The sequence below is a fragment of the Coffea eugenioides genome, chromosome 2 (genome assembly GCF_003713205.1).
Source record: "Coffea eugenioides isolate CCC68of chromosome 2, Ceug_1.0, whole genome shotgun sequence".
In the NCBI taxonomy this organism is placed as follows: Eukaryota; Viridiplantae; Streptophyta; class Magnoliopsida; order Gentianales; family Rubiaceae; genus Coffea; species Coffea eugenioides.
Genome location: NC_040036.1, coordinates 74,448,414 through 74,468,211, shown reverse-complemented (window position 1 = coordinate 74,468,211; position 19,798 = coordinate 74,448,414). Strand labels below are relative to the sequence as shown.

Genomic DNA, 19,798 nt, shown 5'->3' with positions numbered 1-19,798 from the left:
AGCTGGAATGATTCTAAAGATAATAAAACTGTCAAGGGATTGTTGTAGGGCTTGTCCACCCATGTGCTAGTGTCTATTTTGCACTTTGAAATCTGTGGTGGTGTAGGCCCGCGGGCCCTATGCGTGCAAATGGGGTGACTTATTGCCAGCATTAGGTACCTAATTGGCATATTTCTTTAGGATTTTTTCCAGTTTGGTTGCTGGCTTAGCGTGTGACTGGAAGTTATTTTTAATATCTTTGTGGGCCATATTGCTTGTTTTTTTTTTTTTTTTTTTTTCGGGAAAACGATGGCCATATTGCTTGTTCAATTACCAGATATGGTGTGGAGCTCCCCTTTTCCCTAAAATATATTATTGTTCAACTTGATAAGATAGCCAAGCTTGAATTCAATTGATTTAGAGGATCCATCTCAAAGGAAAAAAAAAAGTCTGATTATTACTGTAAAGCTTGCTCACTTTGTTTAATACTATGTTATCGTCTTTCATAAAAATAATCAACGTGTAAGCAGTGTGAAACTTGGATTGCTTCATGATTAAGTTCCTTTAATTCTTGTCAATGTTTCTTACATTCTTTTATCACTATCAGCGTGTCATATTAATTTATTTTTAGGTTAATTTCAACTATTTAATTTAACATAAGAAAGTAATAGTCCAAGTTTCTGCATTAAAAAAAAATTGATAATTTGTGGGTGACACGTTTGACTTTTAATGTTAGGGCGATGCATTGGATCTTTTAGGTTGGGTGTTCGGAGGAGTAGAGAAATCCAATGGGTAGACTGATCAAGTCCTTGAACTATTTCTAAAAACTTCAAATTGGCCTTTTTTTAGAGACGATAATTATTGTATAACCTAATCTATCCTACACTAGAGGGAGGGGGCGGACCTAAGGAGGTCCAGGGGTAATCCGGAGAGGACTGAACTATCACCGGACTAAACTGGTGCATTACGCACCCGCCTGAATTTTTTTAAGTAAATCCACTTCAAATTGGCTTCGATCTCAAACTTTTTCTCTCTTGAGACTTTCTATTGTGAAACGTGGATTGCTTAATTTCTAAACAGCACTTTAATGTAGTTTGAGAGAGTGAAATTGGAAATTCAAAAATTTCTGTTTTATCTCCGAAAAGATAAAAACTGTCAAATAAGTGAAGCAGAAAGAATGGATGAAATCATGCTCACCTGTCTATTTCTCTTAATTCTCCCGTCCGCCCCAGTCACCCCTGCAAATGTTTGATCACCCGACCAATGCCGCCACTCGCCAGCATTCTTCGCAGAACTCCCAATAAAAGCAGCTTGCCTGCCTACAGCTGTGGCCCCCGGGGGGCTGTAATAAAAGTGTTATAAGGTAAAAAGAAACACAGAAGTATCATCATTCTTTCTTACTAGTATTGCAAACGAGTCGAGTTGCGTTGAATTTTGATTTAATTGAATCGAGTCGAATTTTGGTCTAATTGAATCGAGTTTTGATTTAATTTTATCAAATTTGAGCTCAATAAACTCTTAATGTAAAACTCAGGTTTGAGCTCGACTTCAAATTCGAATCGAGTCAAACTCGAACTCGAGCTTAAAAAGAATTAAAAATAAATAAAATAGTAAATTTTTAATAAATAATAAAATATTATGAATATATATATATGTAATTTTACTATTAAAATAAAAAATTATATATATATATATATATATATATAGTGTCGAATTGGTTTGCGAGCTAACAAATTGAGTATCTTTAACTTGAATTTGATCTTAAACTCGACTTGGTTAGCTTGAGCTTGACTCGAGCTGCTCGCGATCAGGAGCCGATCGATTGATATGCGGCCCTATTTTTGCTTGCAAATTTGATTTTGTGCATTCATATATCTCTCCAAACTAGGGTCTAAAAGCGCCCGCAAAGTCTGACTTTTACTCGAGGGTGATTGACTCAAGGCATTATATGCAAGAGTCGAACTTGCAACTAGGGCTGCAAACGAATCGAGCGGCTCGAGTCAAGCTCGAGTCGAGTTCGAGCTCGAACTCGAGCTCAAAATATTAAGCTCGGCTCGCGAGCTTGAGTATATATATATATTTTTTTTTATTTTTATTTTTATTTAATAATAAAATTACGTATATTATATATATATTTTTTTATTTTTTATTTTCATAGTAAAATTACGTATATATCCTTAATATTTTATTATTTATTAAGAAAAAAATATTATTTTATTTATTTTTTTAAAAATAAAATAATTACTTTTTTATTTTTTTCGAGCTCGAGCTCGGCTCGACTTGATTCGAGTCGAGCTCGAGCTTAAAAATTGCCGGCTCGTTGAGCTCGAGCTCGAGCTTGATAAAATTCAGTCGAGGCTCGGCTCGATTAGCTCAAAGCTCGACTCGACTCGACTCGTTTGCAGCCCTACTTGCAACCTTTCGTTGGCATTAGTAACCTGTTTACCAACTGCCCCAAGCTTATGAGTTGTTTAAAAAATAATAAAAAAAAGTCTGTTTCAGCAAGAAGAGGGGCAACTCTAATCTGTTGAGGTGAGAATCTCATTCGAAAACAACAACAATTAATTCATCAAAATAACCAACTGTAGCTTATGAGAATATTATTGACTGTTGGACAAGGATTCACGGCTTAGGAACGCAAGTCAGAAGACATGGTTTACCTCGTCTATGTGGAGCTTTGTTAGGGATAATTTCTTGTTGAATGTATCGTACTTGACAGGGAATAGAAAAAAAGAGAGAGTAAACGGCAAGATTCTCTAAAGGATCTAAGAGATTTCACAAAAAAAAAAAAGGAAAAGGCTTAATATTTCGATAAACATGTTATGTGCTTATATTAATTTGGAATTTTGTAAACGAAAGATCTGATTCAGCATTTTGTAGCATATAGCAATTTCGTGGAAACAAATCATAATCTTAGGAAAGAGGGTGGGCTGGGTGCCTTCTCCGGCCTGCCCGCCTCCCCTGGGTCGCGCAATGGCCCGATTTCGCCTTGAACTTTGTGCCACAAACATTTACACGTTTTCAATCTTCATGGAATCTTCTCTGTTTCACGCGGACTTACGAAGTCAATTTCAGAGTATAAATCGTTCACATCTCCAAAACACAGCACAAGTCGTGAGAATTAAATGTAGAGTGAGATGTCCAAGAAAATTCTAACGTATTGTATTGTTTGAAGATGTGTAATCCCATGTGCAAGATCCTATCTTAAACAAAATAGTCATTGTTTTATGTGAAGATTTCATGTGCTGGGAAGTTTCATAAATTTCTAGGTCGATTAATGTTCCTGCTCATAACCTTGCTAGGTATGCTGTTAATCTTTCAGATTCTTGTATATGGAGAAACTCTCCTCCATCTTTTGTTCTGCACTTGCTGCAGATTCGATCTCATGATTAATAAAATTATTCTATTTTATTATTACAAAAAAAAAAAAGTCATTGATATGATTGGAATTCCTTAAAAAGTTGATACGAGACATGAATTATTTTTTTTAACAATATCATAATTTATCATAATTGACGAGTAACATAAACCCGTAAAGGATAAAAAAAATAACAATAAAATTACATTTGACCATAAGTAGACTTACTTGTACAATTGCGACATAATAAAGTAAGACTAATAGAGAAGCCAAACCTTGGGGGCACAATTATTTTTGGTTACACATCAAAGAAGAAAAAGAGAAACGAAATGAAAGGGCATGAGCAACAACCTTAGAAGGATGACTACAACATTTTATCACACTTAAAATGAGCTCCACTTGAAAATGTGTTTTCCAGATAAAAATGTCGGCCTCGCAAAGAGGATCTCTCATTCTCACTTGGAGGCAGCCATTGTAGCTCAATGCCAAAATGCCATGCATTAACATCTCCTGACTTGAGATCAACCACAGAAGTGTAAGCACTGCATCCTCCTAAGTCCTACCCTTGCTCGAATTCGATGTGAAGTCATGGATGAATCCTTGAGATAAGAGCAGCAAAGCGTGTTTCAACATTCCTTTTCCTTAACTTTCTCCTTGAACAGCCTACAACGGCTTGTTAAAGAACAATTTAACGGTGATAGAAGAGTGCTATCAGAATCACTTAAACAGCATCATGGTATTACGCGCATAAATATTGAAAGGAGAGTTATCATCAATCCTTAGACCACCTAAAGAAAGATCAGATGATTGGCAAGTATTAGCCTAGTTGTATTCTGATAATGCTCAAGATTTGGTAGTGAAATCCTTGGGCTGATACAAATTTTAGGCTGCCATTATTGCAGGAGACATTATACTTGGAGTTTTCACAGTTGGCAGGGGATATGGAACATCCATTTTGCCACATTTGGATCATTGAGTAAATGTTTATGCACAACTTGATGAAACAAGTGAAAGAAGAATCAGAACTAACATGGTTAAACTTCTAATGATTGAGTGTCAAAGTACCAACGAAGCAAGAATCACTAGAGTCTTACATCTATTTATACGAAACCATTACACATTACATCACAAAAAAAAAAGGATAATCCATGCAATGCACGAAAACATGCACTAAATGTAATTGTCCAATCGACATGGTGACAAATGATAGGTTGGTACAGTCACTAATAGTACATTTTTGAACCGACCAATAATTATGTGGCACATTGAAAGTTTATCATATGTGGTAGAAAAGGTATGGTATTTGGTTGAAACTCGGTTACACTAATAAAATTAGGCCGATGATACATTTACTCCAAATTTAATTAGTTTCTTTCAATCTTTGCCTTTTCTCATCCATTTTTTATAAAAAGAAAATTTTATTACTATGATTGCTAGAAATTGTTTAGCAAGAAATGATTGACAAAAGTTGAAAGAGAATTCCAGAGGGATTGAATATAGTCACAAGATTTGACATAAAGAGTGAATTCATGGGTAACTTTATTTGCATCTTCTAAGAACCCAATTTATATCAATAGAGTGATGACCTGATAAAACCATTATAATATCATCAATCAAAGGCCCCGATAGAAGTGTCGCGCCCCATTTTTTGAAAAATAAAATTACGGGTTATAAAAAATGAATTTTTGATTAATTTTGAGTGAAAATGAGTTTTTGATTTTTAGAAAATAAATAAAGAAAAAGGGTCTAAAATGGGACTTAAAAAGTGCGACGATTTGGGTCCAAAATAATAGTTTAAAATGGGTTTTAAAGAAAAAATAGGAATCGACACTTGGTATTGAGTTAAGGTGTACCAAGTTACCCAAAAATGTATTTTTAAATAAAAAATATAGAAAACCTTTTTTTAGACGACTCCAAGTCTTCGAAAAACAAGAGAAAAGGGTTCGGGAGTCACGATTGAAAAAGTGGAAGGTAAGGATAAAATCCAAGACACCCTTTCAACCTAACCAAAGCTAGTTGCGTGATTTAGTCGAAAAATTTCTTAATTTAACCTATAAACCTTATCACATTTGGATGTTACTATATGGATACAAGTCTAGATCTAATGAATATCTAAAGGGTCGGAATGTCTCTTCAAAGTTTAATTGGTACAAATCACATTAATTGTAATGCTCCAAAATGACCCTAAGAAAAGATCACGAACATGCAAAGTGAGATTCGAAGAAAAGAAGAATTATAATATATAAGATAAGTATATGTGACCTAAGAGAGGGATGCAACATGACGGGTACGGGGGACTAAATTCGTGACTAGATTTTCCGTTTTTTTATAGAGGAGATACGAGCGTGCTAAGGTTAAGAGGTCATACTCGTCCATATCCCATATTTGAAGGGTGACTCTCCTATTTAATCAAGCAAATGCACTAACCTATTTCTAATTTTTCTTAAATGGAATACAAGTCTAAATGTTATGTTTCACACATAGGGGTAGGGAACATACATATAGAGGAAATATCATGCAAATGGTAAAGATCCTAAAAAGTAGAAAATATGCATGAAATGTAGTGATTGTCACGTAAATATGATCTAGCGTGTGGACGGTCTCTAAGGGTCTAGCATTTGACTAACCCATGTCTATAAGTTCTCACTAGTGTTGGACTAGTGAGAAATCGGGGAGAAAGGCCACAATTAGCGTTAGACTAGTATGGTGACGTCATGCATTTATTATAAATAAATAAATAAATCATATAAAACATGATAAAGCAAGTAAACACATAGAACACATAGCACATAAGCATGATATCTAGATGCAAAGACTCTAAGAAAGCGAGTAAACACACAAACATGCAAGCAAATAGATTCCTAACTATTACATTTGGGGCCCTAACTACAATCTAAGGGGGGAAAAGATAAAATAATAAACCTAACTATTACATTTATCTAACTAATTATACTTTTGGTAAGAATTAAAACCTATCTATAACATAATATATCTAAATAGATGTCTTAAACCCCTATCTATTACAAGTTGGCATTTAAATGTCTATCAAATAATCATCAAAATTAAATTAAATATATGAAACTTAAAACAAATAAAACGAATAACTAAAAGAAAAATCACTCAAAAAATATGCGATTACACACATAAAAACACATAAAGGCACATAATGGGATTTAAAATAACACAAGAAGATACCTCCCTTGAAGTAGTAGCTAATTGGGGGGGGGGGTTGGATTTGCCCTATTTAACTCCAAAATAAACAAAAAATGATCAAGACACCAATTTAACTAACAAATAAATCACAAGAAAATGGAAATAAATATGAGATCTATCAATTTAGGCATTCAAATGGAATATAATGAATAATTAAAAAAAAAAGCAACTTCTATTGAGAAATCAAACAAACAAGTACTTAATTGTAAACAATTGAGAAAGTTTTGGGGTCAAATCATAATTATCACAACTATTAAGGGTCAAAATCAAAGCAAAATAAAGGTCAAAAAATTAATTAAGCTCTAATTACCTTCTAAAACCAGAAAATGAACTTGTCTAAAACATGGTTAATATATAAAAAAATGATTGAATTTAAAAAGGGTAAAATTGATTGATTTTATTTTTGGGCCATATTAGCATTATGGGGAACTTGAGGGGCTGAAGTGGAATTGTCAAAATCGTTCATGCATCTTCTTCACAACCATTATTCTTTCTTCTGCAACATTCCTGTTTTCCGGCTACCCTTATTCAATCACAAGAAAATCAGCCGCAAGTTCAAACAAAACCCATTGATTCATCAACTAACATAGGAACTTCAACCCAACAACGTAACAACACGAAATTAATGGCTTAAGACCTCCCCCCTCTCTTACTTTCCTTCTCGGGTTTGCAAATAGAAAAAGAAACAGAAAACTTTCATTTACAAAACCTTGAAAACGTGACTCAGATCATGAACTATAAAGCGTGTTAGAGATAAATAAGAACAACACTGATGGCCTTTACATCAACTTTCCAGCGTTTTTCATCTCTTTAATAAGATGCATCAGACCCAATAACACGCATAAGGCAAGTGCAAAGAAAACTCATGAAGAAATAATCTGACAGGGTCCTTGTTTAATGGGTTCAACTCTTTTTCATGTGGATTGCAGCAAGCAAGGGAAGGATTAAGATTAACCTTTGATGCTTGAAGATGCAAAATAAACGCACGAAATCCAAGGAAAGTGAGATTCAAAGCTAAAATCTGAAAATCAAAACCCTTGTTGCAGAAATTTCAGCATGGATGATCTCGTTATTTTGAGCTGGAATTTGAGAGGGTTGAAAACATTTTTGCTAATCGATTTCTAACAAAAGTTGTTCATGGGCATCCAAAGATGGTGCAGAAAAAAAGAACTCACTCAAAAAAACCAGAAATCAATCGGAAATTGATCAGGAAAGAGGCTGGTCGATCAGCCTGATCCTAAGAAAAAATTTCTGCAAAATGCTCTCTTCCTTCTATTCTCTTTTTTGCCTTTCGTTTATTTTGCTGTTTTCCTTTCTAATCTTCCCTAGATTTCCCCAGGTTCTCCCTTTTTCTCCTCTCCCTTTTTCCCTTCCTTTTTTTCCTTTTCTTCCTCTCCTCCCCCCTTTCTTTCTTTCTCTCTTTCGTTCCCCCCTTTTTCTCCTCTCCTTGCCCGAAACCCTCTTCCTTGTTTCTTCCTTTTTTTTCAGATCTCTTTTCCCCTCAAAGCTCCCTCTCTCTTTTCTTTCTTGTTTCCAGATTTTTCCTCCAACCCCCACATGTTCTTGCCACCTAGCCCCTAAATGTTGTGGTGTGCAAAAAGCCAAAACCACATGGCTCATTTGCATGCATTCCACTTAACTATCTTGCATGTATTCCACCTATGTTCTTATTATTTTTTATTTTATTTTTCTTTGCAAAGCAAATTTAGGGTAAACAAAAATGTTAAATTCCTATTTGAGATTGCCTTGCAAATTTTCATTTATTTTGAAGAAATTAAATTTGAAAAGATTAAAAACAAATTTTTGTGAGAATTTTCTTTTTCCGAAAATTTAATACAAAAAAAATGTTTGTTTTGTTTATTATTTTTAATATAAGATGAACCTAATTCAATAAAAATAGCTAACTATCATTTTGCGAACTTTGGTTAAATAAAAAAAAAAACCAAATAAAATAAAATTAAAATTTTGGTGTCTACAAGAAGAAAGGATATCCTCAATAGAGTGCGTAATTTGAATGACTTCAAATGCATCACAAACAAATTTTTGGCCATAAAGATAACTTCCCTAGTTGCAGTTGCCTCGACCATTTCCGGAGGAGCAATATCGGAAATTATTTTGTTAGGCCGGGGATGAAAATATCCCTATCATCCTATCCATATGAAATTACCCCTACCCCTATGGAATGAATGGATATTTGAAATGACTATTTGACTCTAAAAACGAAGTAAAAGGGAACTCATGAGTCCCAATCCCTTCCCTTCGACTAAGCCTCAAAAAGAAGCGAGTTGGTGCAAAAGTGTATTAATGGGTGCATTATCATCCGAAAATACTACTATATGCGGCCATAGAAACGTCGTGATTCAACATTAGTGGCAAGATATTAGAAATTCTTTAGATAGTACTAGATACTTTCAGCACCTTTTCAATTGTTTTTCCCTTCTACCAAATCATCGCACCCCAAATGCCACGATGGGATACAGGACTCCAAGAGTAGTAGGTACCTTTTAGAATGCCTCTTTTCCTTTCTAAAATCGGTGCTCTTGAATTGCCACGTTAACCAAATATGGATGGTTGATCATTTATAAATATTTGTTTGCTTGTACCATTAATATATTTTTCAACTATTTTTTTTATTTTATATACACCACATCAAAAAAGTGCTATAATATTTTTTTTAAAAAAATTCTCTTACTCTCATTATTGGCAATTAGCCAATGAAAATAAGCCAAACATCAAAGCCCAAAAGAAAGTGTAGAGTTTCAAAAAAGTCAATTAGCAACGTGTTGATTGCATTCTCTGAAGTTTATAAGGTATCAATAAGTGGCTTCTTCTTCTTTTTTTTTCCATTATCTGAAGTTTATAAGGCACGGCTTACTCCGTCCAACTTGTGCGACAATGCATTCATCCACCTTACAATATGAAAACTTTATGCTTAACCTTATGAATTAATTCTATTATCAATTGCTGAGCAATTAGGTAGTCAATTAATTAATTAATTGTGCTATTTCAAATTCATCATTGGAGGAGCTTTCCATCCATGGGAACATATGCTTACTTAAATTAATCAGACGGGTGGCAGATTCCAACAATATAATAGGCCTGCAAAAATCCCAGTTCTTTTGTCCACTTTGCGGAAGTTTCTGTAGAAACCATTTGCCTAGTTGTGAGGGAATATTCACCAAAAACTCCAAAAACTTTTTCTTTCTTTTGTTTTTATTTTAAATAAAAGTTGGAAACTTGCAATCCACGAGAAGGAAAGTTTCCTAACGTTTGTTTATGCTGTCAAAAATATGTTTGGGGACGTTATGGTTGGTAAAGTAGTCCTACCCCTACCCTAGAGATTAATTCATATTTTCTAGTCTTCTACTGTGTCACCTCCATCTTGCTTTGGCTAATTATGAAAATCTTAAAATTATGTTCTGGAGTTTTTTTTTTTTTTGAAATCTAGTATAAATAAATCATCGTGTAAGAAGGTGCATGATCCATGATTGCACTTGCATGCAATTACAGTTTCCATGACATGTGACCAGGGCGGTAAACGAATTGACTCGGATTGACTTTTGATCTAATCGAGTCAAGCATTGACTTAGTTTTATCGAACTCGAATTCGAACTCGAGTTCGACGAGCTGACAATTTTGAAGTTCGAGCTCGAAAAAATAAAAATAATTATTTTATTTTTTAAAAAATAAATAAAATAATATTTTTTTCTTAATAAATAATAAAATATTAATGATATATATGTAATTTTACTATTAGAATAAAAAATTAAAAAAAATATATATATATATATTCGAACTCGCGAGCCGGTTCGCGAGCTAACGAGTTTAATATTTTGAGATCGAATTCGACTTGGCCAGCTCGAGTTCGATATTGATCGAACTCGAGTCGAGCTTGACTCGAGTGGCTTGATTCGTTTGCAACCTTACATGTGACACGTTGCATGAGTGTCATGCAACACTTTTCTCACTGGTTTTTCTTTTTTCAAGAAAAAAAGGCACTAATCTTTTATTTTTTTGGGGGTGGGGGTTGGGGAAGGGGTTTCATGATAAAAGGATAATGGGGTAAGGACCATTCCATTTTCTTCGTGTCTTTGAGTTTGTATCTTGGAAGATGATATTAAAGCTATAATAGGAGTTAGCAAGTTTTGAATTTCGTAAAGAGAAGCTTTTTGGAATTGATTTTCAAACATTGTAATGCAAACCTTTTGAGTTCATCAATCTTGGATGATACCGCGGTGGTTGGATCTTGGATGTCTAGAGATTAGAGTTTTAACTCCTACAGCTAACTTGAGAAGTAGTCAAAAAATGAAAATTTCAATCTAGTGTGATATCATAATGATGAGTAACAAAATATGCTTATTGCCGATAACTCACCAGAGTTAAACATGTTGGATTAATCTTGTATACAATGAGAATGTATACACTAGCGAATATTGATCATTGATGCATGTTATATATATAAAAATTGAAGTTTAAATTCAATTTAGAGTTAGGTCCATACCAATTATTGTCGTAAAAAAAAAATTTATTCAGTACCTTATCCCACTTTTCTAAACATATTATTCACTGTACTCGAGCACATAAATTTATTTATTTTATTTTTGATCAAACGCACTTAGCTTCAATTGATACCAGCAAGATTATTTGATAAAGAGTGATTTACACGAAAATCATACGCTTTATCACAAATCCTAAAACGTATGAAACTGCATCTGGTTAGATATGTTCCTTTTTAACGTATTAAACTACATATGGTAGCCAAAAAAAAAAAAAACTACATATGGTTAGATATGTTCCTTTTTAATGTCCCTCTATGTTGTGATAACTTGTGTACATTGTCCCCCTTTGGGTTAGTGTTAATGATGCAACTTACACATCAAAGCGTTGCGATTACAGATTCAGAATTTAGATATTCAGTTTTTTTTTTTTGATGCTATTGTTTGCTTTTACATCTAAATCTCAATTTTTTTTAATTAGTAAAAAAGGCTAAAATCTACCAAATACAAGCTTTAGCTAATTATTTGAATTATTCTCTATGACCACTTCTGATAATCAACACATTTGCATATATAATCTACAGCAAACAAGAACAAGCCTAATCATTCTGGAATAACATAAAAAGAAGGGAGTTGAGCAGGCATAGTAGGCAATCATGGTCAAGTTACTACTACAAGATGTGAACCCATCCAAGCACACACTATCAAGCATGAACAGCCACTGGTACTCATGATTTTCATATATATGAAAGGGGACAACCATTGCAGCTTATCACGGCACAATACAACATCGATCTCCAGGATGCATCCCTTGGAAATTTGTTTGCCATTCGAATGATGTATCACTTTTACACTCCCAACCGGAGAGTCTCGGTTGGAGGTAGCCATTGCAACTCAATGCCAAACTGCCAATCATCAACAGTGGAGGATTTTAGATCAACTGCAGAGGTATAAGCACTGCATCCTCCAACTCTGATCCTTATTCTATGTGAATTCATGGATGAATCTTTGAGGTAAGAGCAGCAAAGCGTGTTTCGACATCCCTTTCCCTCCTTAACCTTGTCTTCAAACACCCTGCAAGGGCTTGTTAAAGAACAATTTAGCGGTGACAGAAGAATGTTATCAGAACAGTTAAATAGCATCACGGTGTTTCTTGAAGAAATATTGAAAGGAGAGTTATCATCTATCCTTAGGCCACCCAAAGAAAGATCAGAAGATTGGCAAGTGCGTTTTTGAATTAGGGGAGGGCTGATGATTAGCCTATTTTCAAGCTGATTAATACTGAGGATTTGGTAGTAGAACCCTTCAGCTGATAAGAATTCTAGGCTGCCATTCTTGCAGTAGACCTTATAGTTGGAGAGTCCACAGGTTTCATGGGTGCTAAGGGGATAGGGAACATCCAAATTGCCACATTTTGGGCATGCATTACTAAGTAATGATGCATGGGAAGTTGATGAAACAAGTGAAAAAAGAATCAGAACCAGCATGGTAAAAGTAACAGTGATTGATGGTGATGCTACTGATTATTAGATTACCAATGGAGCAAGGATTACTACTTACATTGTTGCACCTATTTATAGGCGAACCATGGAGAGGGACGTATTATGGCCTACCCAAATATTTTAATCAATTGATTTGTGCAACAGACATAATTAGTTAAACCAGAAAAATTATTACCAAGACAACCAATTCTTCGCACTACTTAATCTATCTTTCCAAAAGCGGTAAAAACAAAAAATCTTATTTGCCATAAGAGTGAAAGAAGCACAAACTTGAACTTCTGCATAGGATTGATCTGGTAGTTAAAAATGTCTTTTCTTTCTAGACTTACAACGAGGGTTTTGGTTATCATGGTCCCCCTTTTTCCTTCCACCTTCTTTCCCACTACTCCCCTTTCGGAAGAAATTAAAAAATAAATTAATGCCTTATCATCCTAATATCCAATCCATTTCAACAAAAATATCTTGTCTCAACCTCCATGGCAAGATACGTATCAATATCTTTAATTAATTTTTAAATCATATATACAGGAAGGGTCTGTCTAACGTGAATTCATTGAGAGCTTGTTAAAATATATTTCAGTTATTAGATTTTTGAAATGATAAGAGATTAATTAGGAAAATTGTAAAAGTGTAAGGAATAGTAATAATTCTTTATATGTGGATATACATAATAGATTATGTGAAATTTAAGTGTGTTAACGGATGACCATCCATTATACAGAATTATAGTTCAGTCATCAATTAAGCTGATCTCCATGCATATTGAATCTGATTAGCTATTTCTGTCACTAGGAGGACTCAATGAGTAATTTTCTCCAGATACTAGGACACTTTTAAGTACTTTTCCATTATTTACTGCCTTCTAACAAATCAGGTCCTCCCAAATGGCCCAACAAGAGAACAGAATTCCCAAAATAATCATTAACCATTTAAATTCCCCCTTTCTTTATATGATTGGTGTTTTCAAATTGCCATTGGATTCATATTATTGGGTTTAGAAATGGAAATGGGAAATCTCCAAACAATTTAGTAACTTATCTCCTCTCCACGTTTGCTTTCTTTTATTGGTAGTTAACAACTAAATAAAAGGCCAATCGTCAAGCCTGTAAAGGAAGTGAGTTTGCGGAAAGTCCACTGTGCATGAATGCCAATGACATACTATGGATCTGTTTGGAACCCATATGTTTTTTATCCAATTTGTCTTCTACAACTAATAATACTTATAGTGATATCAAAAACTCCCCGAAATTTTTTAAATACACACCTCAAATACCCAAACAAACAAACAAATTTTCCCTTCTTTCTTCTTCTTCCTCCCCATACCTCAGGCTACCACCACCTCCACCAACGCCAGCGAGGATAGTGGGGTGGTGGCAGCTGGGAAGAGGGATAGAGGAAGAAAAAAAGGAAAAAAGAAAAGGAAAAGGAAAATTTGTCTTTCTAATTTTCAAATACACAAAAATTTTCTACTGATTCTACAGTAAGTTACAGTAAAATTTAATACAAAGTACCCAAAAAACACACATTTCAAACAGACCCTAGTAAGCTCAGTAACCCTAGAATTCTAGGACCATGTTCAGCATACCTTAACCAGCTTGGGCAGCTGGCCATGTTCTGTTGTTAATAGGAAGGAGTTCAATTAAGAGCTTCAAAGATAAATCTCTTACTCAAAATCGATCAGTTGCAACATCAACAAATAGCTGGAAATCCCCAATTTGCCTGCCTAATCCAACTTTATCAATTCACTTATTAGCTGTATATAGCTAAAAAATGGCTTACACATTCTCTATACCCGGAAATTGTTTCTAATAGTTTCTTACGTAAGTGCTGACTAAGTTCATCATCAGCAGGAGCTTTCATTCAATTAATCAGACGCTCGTTAACGGCTTAACACTACAATTACCCTACAAAACCCTGCACTAGGAGTACAATGTTCTTATTCAATTCAGGGTTCTTGAGGGACCATTTTGCCTGATAAGGGAAACCCTGCACTGGGAGTACTGAGCCCTCAAAAAATTATACAAAATGTTCGAACTTCATATGAGAGCAGAGAGACAAAATCATATAAGTTACAAAAGTTTGCTAATGTTTGTCATAGCCTGTCCAGATATGATTGGCCAACTGAATAAAATCTATTCACGCTTTTGGTGGCACAGTCATACCTCTACAAATTGCTATTTTCCACTGACCAATGTGTCATCACCATGATGCTTTTGGCCATGACAACCGTAAAATGCACATTCAAACATCATTTTTATTTTAATCTTTTTCGTCGAGCAACAACAAAAAAAAATTTTGTTTTTTTTTTGAAATCTGTTTGCTGAGTTGCAATCATCATTCTTGGTGTAAAAAATGGTCTAAGTTGCAGTATCTAAGCCTGAGACACATGGCAGGGGTGATATGCAACACATCTGTTCTGTCTTTGTTTCTTTTCACTAATCCTACTTTCCACTCTCAAGATAATCTGCTTGTCATATGTTTGATCATGATGACTTCTTGGTTGTGGTAATTCATCCTTCAACAGTATAATATAGCTAAATTTAGGTTCTAGATATTTAAAGAGATTTATATCTGTCTACGGAGCCTGAGATGATTATTAGAGAACCGATAAGAGGAATGTATGCCCTGTGGAACCTAAGTAGGCAGTTTTAACACTTGGGCTTCTACCAAAAAACAAGATGATTTGAAGATTTTACTGATTCTTTTTCAGCAGGTTGTTTTTCTTTTTTCCTTGCAGGAATTTCAGCAGATTTTCGAGGAAGAAGATTTGCACACCCGAGCCTGGACAAGCTGTTCGGCTTTTTACTTTTTAGTGCAGTCACAGTTTAGGGAGTCCTTTGCCAACCCTTCAAAGTGCCCTGTTCTTCCCATATTCTTTGATGTCGAAGGGGTGGGTTTGCTAGAGTACATAAATAAATGTATGATTTGGTCGGTCCTAAGTCAAAGGGGGTTAGGGCTAATGCCACAATAACAAATGTTACATAAAGATCAAGTGGAAGGCTATGTAATGATCCATCTTCCTTTGGCATAAGTTTGGCCATCAATCCTGCTGCATTATCTTCAAGATATACGTTAATCCAAGAATCTCAGGAAACAAAATATGTATTCAGGCATCCGTCCTAGACTTCCAGTTCTAATCCAGAACTGAAAGTTTTAGAAAGCCACGCAAAGCAAAAACGTGATATTAACTTCTTTGCCAGCAAAAGAAATACATCAATTGACATTTCATGATTCTGGATAATATTCAAGCCATAAAACAAATAAACTCTAAAGCACCTATGGTCGCCAGATTGGAAGTTGCAAACTATTCCCAATGCTCTGAGTTTTAGAAAGCTACGCAAGCCAGTTAGACCTTAATGCCTAATCTGGAAGCAAATCATTGAGGTAGGAATAATATAGATTCTTGCAGTAGCAAGACTTTTTAACTTCCCCATTTTTCCGAACCATGTTTGCACAAAATGGAATTGGACATGACTACAGCAACCCTTCACCTGCCAGCAACATATGGCAGTATTAGGCGTGTTAGAACCAAAGTTATAGAATCAACCTAGTTTCAAACTACAGGGATGTAAAGAACATATCCAAAACAAAGTACCACATAGATATTAAAGTAAACCTTTGGCAGAGCATGCATTTCCAAATTGGATTCAATCACATACAAAGATTTGAAATTCATTTTTGCCCTGGCCAACTCAGTAATTGTTGAAATAGCAACAGATTGACCGGTAATAAGGAGTTTTGAGCGGGTAACAGTAGCAGCAGCTATAGGGATAGGTAACATCAGGCATCACCATCATAGCTGAGCAATATCCAAAAAGTACAGGATCACTTACGGAGCTCTTCAAAAGAAATATTGCTGATACCCTCTCCTGTTTTTATTAGCCGAACCCTTCCTGCAAGAGAAGATAAAAGCATGTTTAAACCCTTTCAAATTATCAGTACTCCATATTTGTAGTCTATTATCTATCATATGGCCAAAAACCATGAGTCCAATGCAGAGTGCACCCTTTGCCTTCTGTTTCTGTGGCGAACAAGCAAAACGTTGAATTGTTACATAAGTAAGAGAAAGCACACTCATTATTATTCAACAAATGATAAAAGTTTAAAATCTTGTGGCATTCCTTCAAATTGGAAGAACATAGAGAGACAGGAGATAATTTTTGCAGCATACATACAGCTTCAAGTAATGGCCAGGATCCAACTTAACGAGATCCTTATGCAACACTCAATATCAAAAAGTGGGGCTCAAAACTGCAAACCAACCAAGCCACTAACTAACCAGGAAAGATATGCTTGACTTGGCTTGCTGAGTTCAGCACAAAGTCAAGTGGTACTTTCATTGCATGAAAAGTTGTTAAAGCCAGAGACAAGTAATAAGAGAAATGTTGCTAAACTGGCAAATACACAGCAACCCAGGTTCTTCAGCCTACATCATGCAGGTACCACAGATGTTAGCTTACAAAACTGCGGGTCATGTTATAGCAATAATATTTTAATGTATCATATACTTTCTTAAGTAGATCAAATTTTGGTATCTGAATTACAAATTACCATTTAAAATTCAGCATTAAGAGTTGTACATGTTTATTTTGTGTTTAGAGTTGTGGATGGTAATATTTCATTTAAGGTTACCATTTCGATCCCACCGCCTGAATGAGCAATTCTAAGATATTGGTTCTCTCGTTTTTGAGCCTATCAGGTAGTTGTCCTTGGTCTTTGCAAGCATGGCAAAATTACATCAGCAAATGGTTGATAAACCAAGACAAAAGTCCAAGTTGGATGTAAATTGGGCGAAAATCAAAACAAGTGAAGAGTCTTTTTCATCCTACTTGTGACATTAATAATAATTTTAAATCACATGCTTCTTTTAGTAATTCTTTCCCTAACCATATAAAGGATGTTTACCCATACCACAAAACTTCAAGGGTAGGTCGCATAGAGGGTACTTGAAGGATTTTAAGCCTCTTGGACAAGAAAAGGGTAAAACTTGAAATGGAAACATAACTTTTTACGCTCCTTCCCCTACCATTCCTTGTGCTAGAAGACATTTAGAAAGTTAAGTACCCAAGAGTTCTCTATCCCCTAAACATGATATTGCATCAGCCACTGAACACAAAACTAGTGCATGTTTGGCAGTGTACAAATAAAACCTCTGTATCATGATGTGACATTACAGCAAATGGAAATGAATAAACGATAAGAACAGAATGAGCATTTTTAGCGATTGAGAAACAGTCACATGTTAGTAACATCATATAAATTATTAGTTACTGAATATGAACTCAAACAGTAAAGCATATCTACTGGAACACAGAAAAAAATGTCTGCCTGAAATAGGGATACCAATCAAAAGTCAAAAAAGAGGGCAAAACATAATAATGTTTTGTTGCAAAAAAAAAATTCAATGGAACTCCAAAAGCAGACAAAGCTTTAAATCAAGGATGACGTCCTATAACAAGTAAATTCAGTTCTCAAAATCAGGAAGCAATTAGACAGATCAACAATTTATGTATAAGAAGCATTTTTACACTTGCATAGGTGAAATTACAGACATATGAAAACGTATTCCGTCAGTTCAAAAATAACTGAAGAGCTCCCAGCATGGATATTGACCATTCAATTTCAGTTCAGTTTATTCTAATGCTGGCATGGGAAGGAATGATGCCTACTGACTGAATACCCGTGATTTGAGTAGTAAGAGTGGCTCTAAGATTTCTTGCTCAGTGGAAAATGTGGTAATCTAGGTATGGGTTTCTTCAGCTCACATTTTTCACTTGAAGAAATGGGAACCATGAGAACAGATAAAACTTCAAAATTTCCATTATTTAGCACGGTTTTTGAACCTGTTTCTTTATTGAATTTTTAAGCACATTTGGCAAATTGTTTCATGCTTGATTGCAGACACCAAAATACTGTGGTTCATCATGAAAGGCCGGGAAATTGCATCATTATTGATGGCAAACAAAATGAAACAATGCCCTCTCTTGCAAGCTACGATTTGTTGCCCTGTTTGAGAATGGGTATATTCCTGCTTCTTATGATATTGAAAGAACATAAATGGCATACCATCACGGCGCACACAAATTTCTGGAATGTTCTTAACTTCACCATTGATACTGTCGTTGTAGACTCTGGTTTCAATTTCACCCTCAACATACACCGAAGAGCTGTATAGGTTCTATGATTAGATAGACACAAAAAATTCAGTATCTAGTACATCAAAACGATTGATCCATACTTTTTTGCAAGCTGTTGAACTGCATAAGCCCCCAGCATTTCATTATGAACTGCAATACGATGCCACTGAGCTGGTTTTGGCAAGTCTTGAGCTTCTGAAATTCTCTGATCGTACATACCCCCAGTTCCAACTGTAAAGATTGTTACAGTTCGACCATTTCTCAAAATCTTCTGAACCGGGGCTTGCCCAACTTTGCCACATAGATATGCCTGACATAGAAAGCAGTAATTAAAGTTGACATGACATCTAAAGTTCCAAACTATTCCAAACCAAATATAATTCACAATCAACCAGTTCGTACAGTTTTAAAAAAACTCTTCTCATTTCAAACAGCATGTACCTTGTGGACACCCCGATAATTCCATCCCCTTTTCGGATCCACACCCTGAACTTGTAGCTCAGGCTTTTCAGGAAGAAAATCACCATCCTCAATCTCTAAATCATGATCACTGTTATCCTCCTTGTCATGATCATTATCAAACGGCCCAGATGAGTAACACAACTTGAAATTTCCTTGCATACCCAGTGCTACATTTCACCACAAAAAACAGATAATGAACTCAATGCACCAGAAAATTGCATAAACATTAAGGAATACCTAGCAAAGGCGTACCAACTGTTTGCAAAAACTCCTCAAAGAACACACACGAACCAAAAAAATCCATTTTGCAAAATAGACTAACCAAGATAATTTTTTTGAACTCAACCCATTAAAAATAATCGGAAAAACATCCAAAGAGATGAAAACTATTTGATTTGGGAAGCAGTATCCTGACACGTCAAGAAATGCACAGTCATGCATGTGTGAAACACTGAGTAAAAGTGGGCGTGTATGTAAAAGGTGAGAAATTTTACCAAATGGAGATGCAGGTTTTATACCGGGAGAGATTCTTAAGAGTTTGACGAGTTTAGAACTGAGAGAATTCATTGTCTCAAACCAAGAAGAAAATTTCAGCACAGTGGGGTTTTGTGATGAAAATGGAGGGGTTGAAGAAGGGTTCTAGGAATAGTT

The 19,798-nt window shown here is 35.1% G+C and overlaps 2 protein-coding genes across 2 annotated transcripts; both read right to left on the bottom strand.

The window, feature by feature from the left end:
• Positions 1–11,894: 11,894 nt before the first annotated feature.
• Positions 11,895–12,533, bottom strand: LOC113760254 (wall-associated receptor kinase-like 20). The gene has a single exon (XM_027302811.1). The coding sequence runs from the start codon at positions 12,531–12,533 to the stop codon at positions 11,895–11,897; it is 639 nt and encodes a 212-aa protein (XP_027158612.1).
• Positions 12,534–15,651: 3,118 nt separating this feature from the next.
• LOC113762683 (single-stranded DNA-binding protein, mitochondrial) lies at positions 15,652–19,798 on the bottom strand. Its single transcript, XM_027306242.1, has 6 exons — positions 19,642–19,798; positions 19,127–19,314; positions 18,787–18,995; positions 18,615–18,715; positions 16,382–16,441; positions 15,652–16,039 (listed from the first exon to the last, which is right to left on the bottom strand). Exons 1-6 carry the CDS (start codon positions 19,712–19,714, stop codon positions 16,023–16,025), a joined length of 648 nt encoding a protein of 215 aa, XP_027162043.1. The 5' UTR covers positions 19,715–19,798; the 3' UTR covers positions 15,652–16,022.